The 18,342-nt window shown below is 39.0% G+C and overlaps 1 protein-coding gene across 1 annotated transcript in view; it reads right to left on the reverse strand.

The window, feature by feature from the left end:
- The window catches only part of frmpd4 (FERM and PDZ domain containing 4), a 154,619-nt gene that overhangs the window by 19,482 nt on the left and 116,795 nt on the right, over positions 1-18,342 (reverse strand). The window contains exons 7-9 of the mRNA XM_060832964.1: positions 8,630-8,749; positions 5,638-5,774; positions 141-267 (exon numbers count right to left, since the gene is read on the reverse strand). Coding sequence (XP_060688947.1) covers positions 141-267; positions 5,638-5,774; positions 8,630-8,749 — 384 coding nt within the window. The remainder of the gene's footprint in view (positions 1-140; positions 268-5,637; positions 5,775-8,629; positions 8,750-18,342) is intronic.

Here is an 18,342-nt window from a genome sequence, read left to right on the forward strand (position 1 = left end):
TTGATAACAACGGTACATCTCCTGTGTAAGAAACAAAGTTCCTGCGTAATATTGTAGAATTCATAGAACAATATCAGCACGTACACTGCCGCAAAATATTTTATCTTGTAGATCATTATTAATTTATGGGGAAGCGTTACCTTTTTGCCCGGAGGAACAAGATTTTGGTTTGCTTTCAGGATGTGAGAAAGTGCCTTCTTCACATTCTTCTCCTTCATGCTCTGTAAGACCATAGGGGGAAGGAAGGTTTCAAGGCCCCATTCTTTCCTGTGAAAGAATTATAATTCAAAGGGCAGAGGTTACCTTTCTCTAAGATTGCTTGCTTCTAAATTGCTGCTTATAAAAGAAAAGCTAAGTCGAAACATGTTGCACAGAATTCTAACTCAGCCTTTTGATTCATAAATAATGTAAGATGGTGGATTTTCTTAACCTTGTTGATGTGTGATTATAACTGGTAAGGCAGTGTTAGCTGCTCACCCCTAAATATACTCTATTTTGAGAATGCAGTAATGGATCACTTTCGTTAACCGCTGCAGTCTGTCTGTTGTGTTTCTGAGATGATCCAAAGATAAGAGAGAATTTCCAGAATTTTTGACCTACTGACAACAAAGAAATGGAGATATCCTTCCAAGTTAGGATAGTGTGCAGTTGGAGGGGAAGTTGGCAATAGTGGTACTCAGGACAGAGTGAGGATTGCAAATGCTGGAGATCAAAATCAAGAGCGTGTTGCTGGACATCAGGTCAGACACCATCCAAGGAGCAGAGAATCGGTGTTTCGGACATAAGCCCTTCATCAGCCCTTCCTGATGAATAATGGTACTCACAAATATCTACTGTCCTTGTCTTTCTAGGTGGTGGAAATTGTAGTTTTGGAAGGTGCTATCAAAGGAGACTTGGTGAGTTGCTACAATTCATCTTATATATGGGAAACATTGCTGTTTCTTTGAATGGCAGAAGGAATCAGTGTTTATAATGGGAGCACAGAGTGGAGACAATGAAGGATGAATGTAACTTGAAAATTGGTGGTTGGTGGGATGTCTCTGAAGTTTTTTTGTCAAACTATCGTTTTGATTAACAGTAAATTTGAATTTGGGAATAGTCCCTGCAAAGTGCAAATTGGTCAATGTAACACTACTATACATGAAATAAAGGAGAGAGAATGACAAGCCAGTTAGCCTGACATCCACCATCTGGAAATGTGGAAATCTATTATTCAGGAAATATTTACAATGCATTTTAATTAAATGAATATGGTTTCTTGAAAGGAAGCCCTGTCTGACAACTTTGTGAGAGTTTTTTTCAGGATGTAACAAGTTGGGGCATTGATAAATGTGCTCTTTGGATTTACAAAAGGCATTTGATAAAGCATCACACAAGAGCATGGAAAAGGAGTCAATATGTTATCATGGATTGGTTAACAGACAGGGAGCAGACAGTAGGGATGAAAAGAGCATTTTCAAAGTGTGTGACTTACTTTAATCTAATCCAATCTGAACTTCCTTAGTTGGTCTTTTTTGCTGAGTATTTGTTTCTCAATGGAGTGCATTTTCATTGAATATTTTGAATTATTTTCTGAAATGTTCTGTACTTGTTGGAGATAGCCATTACATGGCACTTTCAAGATAGGCACATTGCTTATCATTTAACAGCCCAAGACTGAATGTTTTCCAGTCATTGCTGTATTTGGACACAGGCTGCTACAGTATCTAAGTCATGGCAGAAGTAATCTACATCCAAACCAACAAGAGCCTTGCAGCTGATCTGCCTCTGGTGTGACAAGTGAGTCCCACTGGTACGTACCTGATGATTCCAGCTTCCTCAACATGAATTTAGTTTTTGATCAAATCGGACAGAGGTTGCTTAACTGGCCCGATTTCTTATTAAGAAAAATTGAATGGGAATTTTCTGCAGAAGTGGCAATGAGCTGACAGTACTTATTGATATTAAATATTACACTGTAACCTCTGATAACCAACACAGAAATTAAATCAGAAGGTTACTCTAAGTGTTGCCCCTCTGCTTTATCAATGTCTCACCAAGGGACCTAACATTGAAACATATGGAAGGCACAAAGTTTCTTTACCTAGGAGATATATATCCATTAAAGTCTCCCATCAAAGATAGGGCTTGTCTACTGAATGTAAACACATTTTTAATGCTGTTTTATGTTTTAGTTACTGCCAATAATTTCGCTGCCATTGTAGATTTAATTTGCTAGGTGTGGGATTCTCATTCATTGTTGTTGATTTTTAAAAATCAAACAAAGTAATCACAGTATTCATCTCTTGTGTGATTGGTCTCTTTTCTCACTCTTACTTTTTTTGCATACAGTTTCAATTTTTGTATATTTTTTTTAATATAATGTTGGATTAAATAAACCAACTAATACTTCCTAGTTCAGACTCTATGCTGTTCATCAATGATTCTACAATCTGAATGGTAAAGTAAATGCCTTGTCATTTTTCTGACACAGGTCCCAGATCTCCTGCAGTGGATGTCATGTAATTCTAATTAGTCAGTTGTTAAATCAATAAGTAACAAAGCCATTCTCTTCTTCACCTCTATTGTTTTAATTAAGTATAGTTGAAAAGCTGAAATACACAGATCCAAATCCAAGTACAAGAACCAAAATATCACTGCACAGTAATTTTTCCACCAGAGAGCCGTTGAACACAACACATTCTTCAGAGGTGCTCCGAAAATGTGAATGATTGTAAATGAAAAATATTAGTTACCAATTTTTGGCACTTACTACTGGGGAGGGACTATTGGACAGGGAAAAGACTGTTATATTTCTTGGTGTGACAAAACCCCAAGTGATTTTACTCATATTCAAAAGATAAAATATGTTCTGACTAATAACTCTCCAATGCTCTCTAAAACTGAGCATACGCACTGCTGTTTTCTCACCTAAATGAGAAGCAATATCCTGCTGACATTTGTGGCGTAGAAGGTGAAGTTTTAATTAAATTTCTGTCAAAAGTCATGCGCCAGTAGAATGTTTACATCCAATTAATTGTGAAAGCTATGACAATGACCTCATTAATTTTTTTCAACTATACTGGTTTAACAGTTTTAGGAGCTCACATATGCTAATAAGTACTGCCTGTCCAAGGGCACACAAATGATACTAAAGTTATCACGTTCCCTGTAACTCAATAATTTACCACCACCACTGATTCTGTTGTATTAAAACACTCTAGAACTGTGATGAACAGAATAAATCAAACTTAATCAGGACATGCTATGCTTGGTAACTGATGAGCATCACCCCATATAATGCACTGAGGTTGCACCTGAGCCAACCTCAGCCATCTGGAGGAATGACCAGCACAGCAGGAAGAAGGTCAATGTCCTTCTCCACTCAGTCTGGGTACCTGCCACCATCTTCTCTCTGCAACTGTACCCACCTTCCATCAAGGCTCATGCTCTACCCTCCCACTCTTACATGCTACATTTTGCCTGCCTCCCCCACGCTCTTGACCACCTCAAAAAGACAAGACAACACAGGCATGCTGTGAGCACAAGGTGAGTGAACGCTAAGACAGGGCTCACACGGTGCCTGACCTTGTGGGCAAAATGTTCTTGCAGCAGCTTTTCAATGCTTGCCATGAGGATGTTGAGAGGCTGGCAGGTTTCAGATGCCAGAGACAAAAGAAACCCTGCAGATGCTGGAATCCAAGTTACACGGGCAGGAGGCTGGAAGAACACAGAAAGCCAGGTAGCATCAGGAGGTGGAGAAGTCGACATTTTGGGAAGGGTTACACCTGAAACGTCGACTTCTGCATGTCCTGATGCTGCCTGGTTTGCTAGGTATCAGATGCTAACATTCATGGATGGGAGTGTGGCAGGTGCCTTGATGTATCTCCTCAGATGGTGTTGCCAGGTCTCCAAGATGGCTTTTCAGAGGAGCAAGCGGCCGGCTGGGTGGCCTGGTACCTGCTCTGATTTTCACATGGGGAATAGTCAATGTCCAGCTTCCTTGTGATGGGCGGTAGGTTAGGAAGTTGCATGTTAATGTGACAAGATGTACAGTTCATGACGATGACAAGTAATGATTGCTCTTTATTGGTATCTTACCGCTGTTTAGCATGAATCTCACCTCAACATGCAGAACTTGGTTTGAAAGCACAGCTGATTGCTCCGGACATTGGGAAAGGCCATGCTGGACTATTTGAGAAGTCCTGCCAGGTTACTCACCGCAGCCCACGTCATTCAGAGCCTTGGGTGATTCTGCCCATAGAAGTAACTGTTTATGGAATGTATAAAGTCAGGCAGAATCAAAGGGTTAATTTTAATGTAGCAAAAGGACTGGAGAACGTCTAAGTATGCATGTCATCTCTTCTTAGAAAGGACTGGGCAGTGAGGAGGCCTTTCCCTGATCGAAGATGCCAGGGACACTGTCCTGCCAGCTGAGAGCTGCCTGTGTGGGTTTCCTCTGGGTGCTCTGGTTTCCTCCCATAATCCAAAGACGTGCAGGTCAGATGAATTGGCTATGCTAAATTGTCCATATTGTTCAGGAATGTGTAAGTTAGGTGCATTACTCAGGTGTAAATATAGGGCTGGGAGAATGGGTCTGGTTGGATTACTCTTTGGAGGATTGGTGGAGACTTGTTGGGCTGAAGGGCCTTTCTCCTACACTGTAGGGATTCTATGATTCCATGATTTTTCATAGTTTGGCAGGGCCATCTGAGAGATGGTGAACACTCTCTATGATAAACCCACTAAGATCCAGAACTGGCAAGGACTTAGGCATGGGATGAATGATAATGAGAGGGTGATTGCAGATTTGGGCGGCAGAGGAGGGGAGTTTGATAGGTAGAGACAGCAGGTAGGCCAGGGAAGGCAGCTCTCAGCTCTCAGCCCCTTCATGAAGCCAGGTCCCTCAATAAAGCACCCCATGAACCTGCCCCATTTCCAGGAGCCCATATGCAGCCACAGCAGGGTTTGCTTTATGGAGCTCCCACAGGGGCATCCACCACCACCTCAGGGTGAATATCCATGGCAGGAGCATGAGAGTCTAAAAGGGCCATCGATTGAGAGTGGGGCCTGAGCGATGTACATAAGCCAATCTGCCCTAGAGTTAATCAGGGCAGAGGCAGCAATCTGGCAGGTACAACATCCACTGGTTTCACACCAAATTAAATATCCCCTACCTCCAAACTCACCATGTGGGAAGGCATTCCATTCCAATGAAGCAGTCAGGTGAAAATGGTTAGAACTGTAAATTTATTAATAGTCCTGCTTTAGGGTATTTTCAGGATATTAACTGCTTTGAAGAAAGGAGAGAGAATTCCTGTCACAAGAATATGAACTAATTTGATCACCATACTTTTAGAAACTGAAATTTTGTTTAGAATGCTTAACTGTTTGTTCTGAAAGAAATTAATATAAATTTCCAATGGATGTTATAAACAGTCAATAGAGAGAATATACTATAGAGTTAAACTTTTTGCATGACATGGATTATGAGACACAATTACTAGCTGGATCTAGTGTACAGTCAAAGCATTATTTGAATTTAAACCATGGAAAGTTAATTCCAGTCAGCAGTTAGTCATGCCCATTGATGGATATTCATTCATTCCTTTGCCAATGCACCAAATATCGCAAATTATTGTCTGAATCATTACTTACTCAATGTATTTAAGAGAGACTTTCTGTGATTGTTTGGTGCTGATAGTCAAAATATACATCTGTAATGCAGCAAGTCGGAGAGCCACATCATACTTCAGCTCAGGTCCAAATCGTTCCTGCACCACGTCATTGCAACTCTGACAGAGAAACAATAAAGGGATAGATGTCACCAAGCAGAAATATCTCAGCCCAGGATCATCAATGATCTGTGAAACCCATCCCCTGCCAATACACAAGTATCCAAAACTGAATGTAGCTGTAGCTTTTCAGTATTATATGTTAGCAGCAATTTTTCTGTTTCCCTATAACGAGTACAGATTGTAATTTTACAGAAAGGTCACACATACCAATTTTATTTTGAGTCGAGTGTGCCACTTTGGTGTACAGTCTTGAGCAGGTAGAAGAGAATCTATGGTGATGGTAACTGCCAACTCATCCAATGGGCAATGTTCCATCTTTACATGCAGGAAATTTTTATATATGCAGTTTAGAGAATGTTTACTAAATTGATTCTGAGGATGAAAGGGTTTCTTGGTGAGGAAATTTGAGCAGGTTGGACCAGTACTCAAATGAGTTCAGGATAATGAAAGGTGTATATATTGAAAATAATAAGATTCTGAAGGATTTGAAAGTGTAAGTGCCGAGAGGATGTTTCCCCTCATCACGGAATTGGAGACCTGGGGGGGAGCGTTTTATATAAGGGGTCTCCTCTTTGAGACTGAGACTTTTTTTTCCCACTCATGGGGTCATCAGGCTTTGGAAGTCTCTTCCATGAAAAGCATAGGAGGCTGGCTCATTGAATTATTCAAGACTTAGCTTGTCAAATCTTTGATCTACAAGACAGTTAAGATTTAAAAGGTGCAAACAAGAAAACAGAGTTGAGGTCACCATCACCTTTGTATGGCAAAGGTGGCTTAAGGGCCAAATGGCCTATTCTTGTTCTTATTTCTTCTGAAATCATTTTACATTTCTCTCTCTTTCCTCCTTCTGGCATCCACTATAGATGTTATATAGAGATGTCAGCCTGTGAGGAGTACTGAACCCACCTTGCTACTCCTGCCTTGCTCAGATATATACACTAATTTACAAACAAGAATGCATGCATTATTGTCACCCATAATAAACATGTTCAAGATTTACTCAGTGGGAGGGTCAACAGTTTTGTGGTTTGTGGATTGATAATGTTCATCACAGGCTGACCTTCCCTTCTTATTTTGGCTCTCTTATTGAAGCATAGAAGAGTTGAAGACAAACAGCAAAGACCAGCAACGTATCTGAGCTGTGCCTTCAAAAGAAGTGTGGATATCTTTGTTATATGTGCCATCCAAGAAGATTTCTGAAAAGTATTATCTACCTACCTAAGGGGGAACTGATACACAGCCTGAAAGCTCTCAACTGACACTTCATAATTGATAGGACAAAACTCAATCATACAGTTATTTACACAGTGTGTGGAATTATCAATATTTTCATTTGGAGAAGGCACAGTACGGAGGTTAGTCATTGGAAGTAGAGGTTGCTGTGACATGCATCCTGGCCCTTTCAGATTCTCTTATGGAGACAATAGCAAGCCTGAATTCGATAAAATATTTCTGTTATTAGCAGACCCAGGAATGGGAATGGAGGGGAAATACCTCTCAAAATGAGTGTCTTGAACCTCTTCCCTTCTCCCAAATGCTGATGATTTAAGATGCTTTATATGTGAGCTATTACTCATCAAAAGTGACTATTTTCATTCAAAACTGATCTGTTACAAGTGTCATTTTTAAGGATAAACTTAAAAATCACCCAACACCAGGTTACAGTGCACCAGGTTTATTCGGAAGCACTAATTTTCAGAGGGTTGCTCCTTCATCAGATAGCTGTCTTCAGGACAGCAACCCGATAAAGGAACAATGCTCCGAAAATTAATGCTTCCAAATAAACTTGTTGCACTATAACCTGGTGTTGTGTGGTTTTTAACTTTGCCCACCCCAGTTCAACACCGGCTTCTCCATATCATGACTTTTAAGGATGATCAGAGTCTGTAATATTAAGCTCTTATTAGACACTTCTGAAGCAATTTGGGATGTTATTCTATTTTAAATGTGCAATACAGATACAAGTTACAATTATTCTTTAATCTTGCCTTCAATTGATGACCAAAGATTGAATTTTCCCTTTTCATGACTGTTGATTGTTTTGCTTTCATACGCAATATATTAGTCCAGAAACTACAGTTGATGAAATGAGCAAATAATCATTTCATATATTAGCAAAGCATTCTTACGTCAATTATTTAATGCAAGCTTTCAGCTCTTCAGTTAATTGAGCACATAGCAGACAAAGAAACGTGGGAGATGATTCCACAATCTGAAATGTTTGCAAGGTGCAATTCAGCAAATGTATTTCTTTGTTTCACATTTTTCATTATTCTTGCCAACACAAGTTAGTGTGTTTAAAAACATCTAAAATTAACTTGCAATTTGACCAGTAAAAATGTTTAAATTGCACTCTGGTAAGGGGATATTGCTTTGCTTGTCTAACTGTTCATTTATCCTCACCTTTAAGAGAGTTTGAACTTACCTCTTTGAAGAAAGTTTGCTCCATTTCCCTATTATCTTCTCATGTGTCAAATTTTCACTCTATAACAATCTTGCGAAGCACTTTCAGATGTACCATTACATAAATGCAAGAAAAGTAAAATACTGTGCATGCTGGAATTCTGAAACAAGCATAGAGATACTCAGCAGGTCTGGCAGCATCTGTGGAGAGAGAAACGGAGTTCATGTTTCAAGTCCTGTATGAATCTTCTGAAAAAGAGTTATACCGGATTCGAACATTAACTCTGTTTCTCTCTCCACAGATGCTGTCAGACCTGCTGAGTTTCTCTAGCCTTCTCTGTGTTATGAATGTGAGATTGCTGGATACAGTTTATGAAAGTAAAAACTAAATAATGTATCAAACACATAATTTGACAGATCAACTAGTATCAGAGTAAAGATGCACTTACCTGAACATATAAATACTCAAAAGCAACTGCATCCCTCCGCAATAAATCAATAGGATCCTTTGGGACGAAGCTGATTCGGAAAAGACACTTCATCTTGTGGGAGCCCGGCCTCTGTGTCACCTAAAGCAAAGTAATATCAGATGCAGGGCAACTGGACAGGGACTCCAAGATCCACAATAATAAACAAGTCTTCAAGCACAAAGCCCCATTACTTAATTGCTCAGTTTCTGAGATGACCACAAGAATTTCATTCTAAAACTGCTGCACCTTCAAAATTCAGCTTCTCAAGGCGATGTGACTTGACCCATGGTGCAAGAGATAGATGCTCAATGCATCATACACTGTCATTTTGGAGCAAAATAGGAATTCCTTCTGGAATTTGGTATCTATGTTGTACTGTTGTATAACTACATCTTAAATACTGTTCTCAACACGTGCCACATTCATCTTTTAGCATGTTGAGTAATCCTTTGCAAATACCTTGAGAGTTTGGTCTGGATTAATAATTGATCAATAGAGTCTTGGATATAAACTTTGTGCTATTGGTAGATAGTGCTATTATTTGTTTGATATTCTACATTAAAGAAATTTGTGCTTCAGGCAAAATTTCCCTCCAGGGCAGAGGTCATTGGAGACCGAGTGAGTTCTAGCATAGGATAACTTAAAAACAACACAGAAAGTTAGTGCAGGAGAAGTTTGGAAGAATGTAGTTTAAGACCACAATAATGAGAGAAGCTCTACTGTAAATTGACATTTTAATGGACTTTTTGAAATATCTGTTTGACAATATTATTTTTGAAATTGCCCAATCTATATTCTATACGACAAAAGAAAAAACTCTGGATTACATAAAGTTGACATAAAGCCAGAAAATGCTGGTAATTCTCAGCTGGTCTTGCAGCATCTGTTGTGTAAGAAGCAGAGTTAACATGCCTTCACTGTTGATTTTTGACACTTCCCTTCCTTTCCTTGACTTCTCTGCCTCCATTTCTGGGGACAAGTTGTAAAGCAAATTAATCATAAGTCCACAAACTCACACAGCGACAAGATGTCACTTCCTGCCATCCTGCTTCCTGCAAGGACTCAGTTCCATTTTCTAACTTACTTTGTTCGGATTATGCCATCACCGACACTATCGCTTCTAATACTCTTTTTCCCTCAGCTGAGGACACTCACCATGTCACTATGTCACCTTCTACTTCATGCTCTTCTTCTTTCACGTCTTCTTCTGCTCAGAATTGGGATAAGGTTCCATTTGTCGAACCATCCGCTCCACCACCGTTATCCAATGGATTATTTTTGCCACTTTCAGTATGATGACACTATCAAACACATCTTTCCTTCCCCTTCCAGCATTCTAAAAGGACCAATCCTCCACTGGATTTCCTATTCCACTTCTTTATTATCTCAACAACCTTTCTCTTCCTCCAACCACTCTTCAATGCAAATGCCAGAGGTGCACTGTTTGCTCATTCACATCTTTTCTTCTTATCATTCAAGGTCCCAGGCTGCCCTTTTAAATGAAACAGTAATTTACATCCACCTCTCTCAATGTCGTGTATTGCATTTGCTGCTGGACATGGTCTCCTATACATTAGGGATACTATCCGGTTAGCCACAAGAATGCACCTGAGTGTCCAATCACTTATCAGTTGAATTCTCCACTTTGCTTCCATTCTGATCTTCCTTCCTTTGGCTCGTTGCAGTGCTCCAATGAGGCTCTTTTGGTCTCAAGGATCAGTGTCTTTTGACTGGCTATTTTACTACCTCAACAATCAGTTCAACAGTTTCAGTTTATAACTTTTCTGTCCATTTTGTTTTACTATTTTGATTCTTTTCCACTTGTTTAGCTTTTATCATGCTTGTTTTGCTTTTGGATGGGAGCAATTCAGAATCTCATCATTCACACATTTTCCAGATACGCTGTTTTTTATTTAGTTGCACCACTGCCACTTACTTTAGTCTTGCACCATGAAGCCTCTTGTAATTTAATCTTTTTCACACTGAGCTCTGCCACAAACGTACATCCTTGTTCTTCTTTCCCACCATCTGCCCCTTCACATCTGCAAAGCCTAATACCTTTGCCCAGACTGATGAAAACTCTTGGACCTGAAATGCTCATGTTATTTCTCCAACCACAAATGCTGCCAGACATGTTGAGTATTTATAACACTTCCGTTCTCAATTCTATAGAATTTGACAAGCATTTATATTAAAATTCCTGGGAAATTCTTGACTTGGTAAATGCATATTGTAAAAATTTTAACCTGTAAGGGCTGTGATTGTTCAATTTAATTCATGCGGATATTGGGCAGACCAATATGAAAGTCAGAGTTCAGGTGGACTGGCTCAGTGATGGACTTGGAAAATATAATCACAGCGAAAGCTGTACCTGGAAGATGAACTCTTCCATATCTTTGAGAACAAGGTCCCCTCATGACTTTAAAAGTGAAAATGGCGCTTAGAAGCTTTCATTGGAATAATATGTTGGATAAAATATGTTGAATGGCAGTGCCTTGATTCTGATGTCACTGTAAATCTCTAGTTTATGAAGTCATTAGAACTTCAAAATGTAGCAACTGTCTTTGACCAACTGTCAACTATTTGCATTATTATACAACACATGATGAAAATTGTTTAAGAATCATTTGGTTGGTTTATTGCCACCATTCCCTTTTCTGGTAGGGATCAACAGGCCTTGCTTGGTCTTGTGACGCAAGGGGGAAAAAAACTTGGTAACCTAATGAAAAAGAGCTCTTGTCCTAAATAGGTTGTTGTTTATTGATTGCTATTGCCAGGCATTGTTGCTAAGACAATGAGGGATAGGTCAACATCTTTGAATTCCAGAGCTGTTTCTCATTGCATTAATCCAAATGTCACATTGAGCAATGCTTAATGCATTTCACTGCATTAATTATTTCAGACTATAATACTTTATGCAATATCTCCCAGCATACTATTGTCCCCTTTTGTTAATATTTACACATTTGTTTATTAAACTAAATAGCAGGGACAGGGATCAAATTTGGAAAGATCTGGCAAATCAAACAGAAGTGACAGACCAAGAGAGAAGTAATCATTTTAAGAAATCTTAAACATACTGTAACAAGAAGGGAAAGAGAATCACATTGAAGAGTAATTAACGTAAGACTAGAGGTTACAATGATAATAAAAGGACAAATATAAAGGCTCTATCCGAATGCAGGTCGCATTCACATCACAACAGATGAACCGACAATAGAAATAGAAATAAAGAGGTAATGCCTAAAAGTGATTACAACGTCATGGCTGCTACATGACATAGATTGAATAAAGTTTGGAATACATTATATTGAACAGCAGTGCCTTGATTCTGGTGAATCTGTAAATCTCTGGTTTATGAAATCATTAGAACTCCAAAAGAGAGCAACTGCCTCTGCGTATTCCTGATGAAGGGCTTTTGCCCGAAACATTGATTTTCCTGCTCCTTGGATGCTGCCTGGCCTACTGTGCTTTTCCAGCACCACTCTAATCTTGACTCTGCGTGACTGTTGACTATTTGTATTATCATTAAACACTGAAGGGTATGTGGCATTTTGGAAGGACAGGAAGTTAGGAAAAGATCCTAAAATCATAGCATCGCTACAGTGTGGAAAGAAACCATTTGGCCCATCAAGTCTGCACACACCCTCAGAAGAGCATCCCATCCAGATCCATCCCATCCCAAACCTATCCCCATAACCCCACATTTACCATGGCCAATTCACCCAACCTGCACATCTTTGGTCCGTGGGAAGAAACTGGAACACCCAATGGAAACCCATGCAGGCATGGGGACAATGTGCAAACTCCACATAGACAGTTACCCAAGACTATAATTGAACCTGGGTTCCTGGCGTTATGAGGTAGCAGTGCTAAATACCTAAGTACAGGAAACCAGGACGGAGAACTACTTTGCATAGAGATGAGAAATGATAAAGACAATAAATTATTTGTGGAAAAGCTGTACAGGCGCTGTAAGTGTAAACATTTGGTAATATCCAGCATAACAGGAATTTGTCAGAAAGGCACAGCAAGAATCATAGGAGAGTGTCAATTTATAAATAGACTGGAAAACGTGACCTGATGAAAAGGTCATAGAAGTTTTTGGGATAGTTTCTTAGAATAGCACATTCTGGAGCCAATCAGGGACTAGATCCACAATTCACAACGAGATTGATTAGTTGAAGTGAAGGCACCCTTAACTTGCAATAACTAATAAAAAAATAGAATTTTCCATTCAGTTTGAGGGTGAAAAGCATGGATCCAAGACTAGTATTTTACACAAGGGCAATTATGAGGGCACAGAATCACAGCTGGCAAACTTTAGCATAAGAGGTAGGTCAATAGAGATGATGTGACAGACATTTAAGGGGATATTTCAGAATCCATAGAATAACTCCATTCCAATGAGAAAGAAGAAGACCAAAGAGAGGGTCCAGTATCCATGGTTAATTAAGAAAAAGTTGAAAGGAGCAACAAACTTGAGGAAAACGCATATAATTATACAAGGATGTGTGACAGGTCAGAAGATGCAATGAAATATTAAAAAATGCAAAGAATTATAAAATAGGAGGGAGAATGAGAGTAAAAGAGAAAGCTAGCTAGAAATATAAATAGAGATGAGTTTCAACAGATATTTTATAAAGAAAAAAGCAAACAAAGCAACCTATAAAAAGTGGAGTAGGGTTAATAGAAGTTAATAGAACATAGTTAATTAAAATAAGAAGGTGGCAGATGAATTGAACAGATATTTTGCACTGGTCTTCATAATGGGGATATAGGTAACAGCTTTGAAATAACGATAAATCAGGAAATGGAAGGAAACGAGTACTGAAGACAATTACAATCACCAGGGAAGTAGCACTGAGCAAACTGTTGGAGCCGAGGGCTGATAAGTCCCTGGCTCCTGATAACCTCATCCTACAGTCTTAAAAAGAAATTGCTATTAAACTAATTGATGTGTTGACCTTAATTTTCCTGAATTCCTTAATTTGGGAAGGCCCCATTTGAAGATAGCTTATTGAAAATGGAAGAACACAGAAAGCAGGAAACTGCAGGCCAGTTAATTTAAAATCTGTCATAGGACAGATGGCATTATTAAAGAAATGTCAAAGTGATAAGGCAGAGTCAACACAATTTTGAGAAAACTAGGGTATGCTTAATTAAATTATCAGAGTTTTTTGCAGAATTAACATACACTGTGGATATACTGTACGTAGGTTTCCAAAAGGTATTTGATAAAGTGCCACATCAAAGGTAACTACTGAAAATAAAAACTCATGGTGGAGGGTGAAACATATTGATATAGATCAAAAATTGGCAAGTTAACAGGAAACAAAAAGTCAAATCAAAGGGTTATTTTCTTGTTGACAAGAGGTAGTGTGTCAGAGAGATCAGTGCTTACAATTTATATAATGGACTTGCATGAAGAAGCCAAAGGTATGGTTGCTATATTTGCCGAGACACAATGATAGGTAGGAATAGTTTTGAGGAAGGCATAAGGAGGATAAAGATCGATTAAGAGACACTAGGCAAAACATCTGGCAAAGGGATTTTAATGTAGGAAAATGTGAAATTGTTCATTTTTGGCTGGAAGAGTAAAGAAACATATCCTCTTTATGGTGAGAGTTGCAGAGCTATGAGGTGCAAAGGGTTTTCTAGTGTATAAATTACAGAAGGTAATAATACAGAATTGCAAGTAATTAAGAAAGCCAATGGATTGTCACTGTTTATTGCAAGGGGAATACAACTGCAGGATCTTATGCATCACCTAGACAGGGCACTGATGGAGCCAAATCTGGAATACTGTACACAGCACTGGTCTCCTTATTTAAAGAAGGATGTAAATGTATTGGATGCATTTCAGAGCAGACTTAATGGACTAATACCTGACGTGGGTGGGTTGCCTTATGCAAAAAGGTTGGAAAGGCTAGGCCTGGATACAGTTGGAAAGGCTACGCTTTTACTCACTAGAGTTCAGAAGAGTAAGATTAAGACAGAACGTTCCTGAGGGTCTTGATAGGGGACATGTGGAAAGAATATTTGCTCTTGTAAACGAATCAAGAACTAGAGGTCACTGATTCAAAATACTGAATGGATGGTGGGTTTTGGAAGTCTATTCCTCAAAAGGCAGTGGAAACAAAGTTTTTGAATATCTTTGAAGAGATAATTGGATACTTGATAAGAATGAGGCTGAAAGGTTATTTGCGTTAGCCAGGAATGTGGAGTATTCAGATTAGCCATAGCCATATAGAATGATAGAGCAAGCTCCAACAGCCAAGTGGCCTACTGCTGCTTCTAACTCAATGCTGTTTGTACATAATTTAAATGCTTTCACTTGCCCTCAGTGCTTTCATTACAGGATTGCCTTTTGCTTGAACCTCTTTACAAAATGTATTCATCAAACTGTGCTGCATTTTAAAAGACTTCAGTTAAAGATTCATCAGTAAGCTGAAGTGAGATATACTATTCATTAATTCTCTCAGCATTTTCATTTTATTCTGAACTTTGCTGTTCTCACAGTCTGAATTATCTTCAATGTTGCTAGAAGTGGAATATTTTTTCCGCTAACCCTGTATAATCCCAAAATTTCATCCTGTCATCAATATGAAACAACTTTCATATGCCAAAATAAATAATCTTAATGGACTCTGTTTTGCGATTGGGTTCTGCCATATGCTTCGGAATGTCGATGAAGCGTTCCATCAGGTTGTACCTTAACCAACATTTCTTTGACCTACTTGGAGATAGTAAGGACTGCATATGCTAGAAGTCAGAGTCGATAAAATGTGGAGCTGGAAAAGCACAGCAGGTCAGACAGCATCAGGGAAACAGGAAAGTCGATGTTTTGATGAGTCCTGATGAAGGGTCCTGACCTGAAACATTGACATCTCTGCTCCTCCAACGCTGCCTGACCTGCTGTGCTTTTCCAGCTCTACATTTTATTGGCTTTTTTTTTACCTGTTCCATGATTGGTTGGTCCTTGGATGATTCAGTCGTTTGCGTTGCAATGTTCCATTTCTTGTTCTTAACTCTAACTGCTTCTGCCATTTGATGTTGAGGTCAAAGTCCACATTCAGGTCAAAAATGAAAATGCTTGATTGTGAATGATGCATGCATTCTCTATGATCTGACATCTCTTGTATTGTAGTGTTGTTTGTAGCAAAGAATTCATACAATCTTTACAGTGTGGAAACAGGCCAGTTGGCCCAACAAGTCCACACTGACTGTCCAAAGAACATCCCACCCAGACTCACCCCTCTACCCTATCCCTATGGCCTTGCAGTTTCCATGGCTAATCCACCCAGGCTGCACATCACTGTGCACTATGGGTAATTTAGCACGGCTAAGCCAACTAACCTACACATCTTTGGGAGGAAACCAGAGCACCTGGATGTAGACATGGGCAGAAGGTGCACACTCCACAAAGACATTGGCCCCAAGGCTGGAATTGAACCCAGGTCCCTGGTGCTGTGAGGCAGCTGTGCTAACCACTGAGCCACTGTGCTGCTCCTACTAAAGTAGTATGTGTCCTGAATCATATGGTTGCACACAGTTTATCTTGAAACATGCTTCAATGTAGTGACACTTACTCCTGTACCAAATTTAAAATTAGTGAGACTTCTATTGACTTAGATATCATCCTAGCAATAAATTGGTTCAGGGTCATTTATATGGCCACCTATATCTTTGGCTTTCTTCTATTGTAGTCTGTTCTATGTCATGAGCTTCAATATATATTAGTTATTTGACATCTTTCTGCACTGTGACTGTCCTACATTAGCACATTTTTGGAAGTGACCTAGTATCTTGCAGATAAAGAATTTTGGTCTAACAGCTGGGCACTGCTTGCGCCTGTGAGGTTTTGTAGTCAGCACTGACACTGATTCTTAATATCTGGTGTCTGGCCTATTCTCTATGCTGGCTTTTCACATGTGTCCTGATGATTTTAATACCTTAAAAACAGAATGTATTCTGCTGATCCCTTGTCATAAGATTGATCTTCTCTTTCAACTGATCTGTGCTCCTTTCAGGTATTGTTTCACTATCAATGAATGGCTTTCTTCAAAGTCAAATCTTTCTTTGTAACAAATCTAACAGACACATCAGAAATTCTAATAAATTGGTTCTTTAGGAATTCTGATTTCAAAGTTCCTTAATTACAGTGTTGCACTAATATGTAGAGATCATTATTGAAATTACTTCTGGATTACCCCAGATGTTGAATTCTTCTGTTACATCTTGCCCTTTCAAGAATTTCACTCATCCTCAGCTTGAACTAATTGTCAAGAACTTGCAGAACTTTATTCAAAGTTTTTGTTGCTTCTTTTAGCCCTAATTAGTTGGATTATCAGCTATTATCTCAGTTGAATATAATAGCATATAATTTGTTTAGCTTCTGGTGTAATGTCTAGTTTTCTGGCAATGCTGCGTCTAAAGAATTATTTTCTCCTACAAATCCAGTTCTATGTTTTGTTTGGATATCTTTGAAACTAAATCTTTCTGGAGAAATTGGTACTATTGTCATGTTTTCCGCACGTCATTATTTATTTTTCTTGCCATAAACTCTTCTAAGTCGACAATATAACAATGCTACTGCTGTAGAGAAATCTTTTCTTGTGCATATGCAGTCTTAATCGAGGATTTTCACCTATTGCAAGTAAATTAAATAATTCCTGCCATTTTCAAGTAAAAAATTGGCAGACTCCCACCTTTTTTTATGGCATTGATAAACATTTCCCATTCTCTTAATGGCTATACAATTGACTAGAGTTTGATAAATGATTCTTGTTTTCTTAACGATTGTACTGAACTAATTTCACTCTTTGCAGCTGTATAAGAAGAATCTGATTCCTTGAATGGATTTCACCGGACCATTTGCACTGTCTGTGATGCTACTGAAAACGCCCATTATTTTATCCCTTTGGATGATATCTGCTGTCTGCTGTTTAACAAATGTTTCTATGGTCATTTACCATGTTTAAACAATCTCCTGCCTTCTCTGTCGGCTCAATTATCTCCTTTCTCCTTCCACTCAACATTTTCTACTTCTGGCCACTCTTTTTACTTTCATTCTGTCTTAGAATAAAATGTCCCTGAGTTTGCAAATTACTCTGTGGCCTTTGATTTCTCTTATCCGTGCCATACATTTTGCAGGCCAGTCGCATTGATGGTGACACTTGATCTGAGCATTTCTTGTCTGTAAATGGTGTCTTTTGTTGTTAAAAATAGTCTCTTCTCCACCAAAGATTTCAGTTTACGCTTAGAGACTTACATGCATGTTTGATCTCTGGCAGAACCTCAAATTCAGACTGCTCTTACAGATCATTGACATCTAACATGATTTGTAACCTTCGAGGCACATCTTCACACTCAACTGGAAATATTTTTCCCCCCTAAACAGATGGAGACTGGCTTTGTATTGAATTGAATTTGCTGTCTCACGAGAAATGACTGTCACCTGCAGCACAGTCAGATCTACTCATATCAGTGATATCAGCAGACAGACTTGGTGAAAAGGCAAGATATTTGAAATTGATCTTTTTAAAGGAAATATTAGAAACCACAGAGGTGGATAAATCTCTGGGACCTGATCAAGTGTATCCCAGGATGTTGTGGGAAATTAGGGAAGAAATTGCAGAGCCCCTAGCAGAAATATTTGTGTCATTTCTGACCAAGGGTGAGGTGCTGGA

Source organism: Hemiscyllium ocellatum, chromosome 12 (assembly GCF_020745735.1).
Source record: "Hemiscyllium ocellatum isolate sHemOce1 chromosome 12, sHemOce1.pat.X.cur, whole genome shotgun sequence".
Lineage (NCBI taxonomy): Eukaryota > Metazoa > Chordata > Chondrichthyes > Orectolobiformes > Hemiscylliidae > Hemiscyllium > Hemiscyllium ocellatum.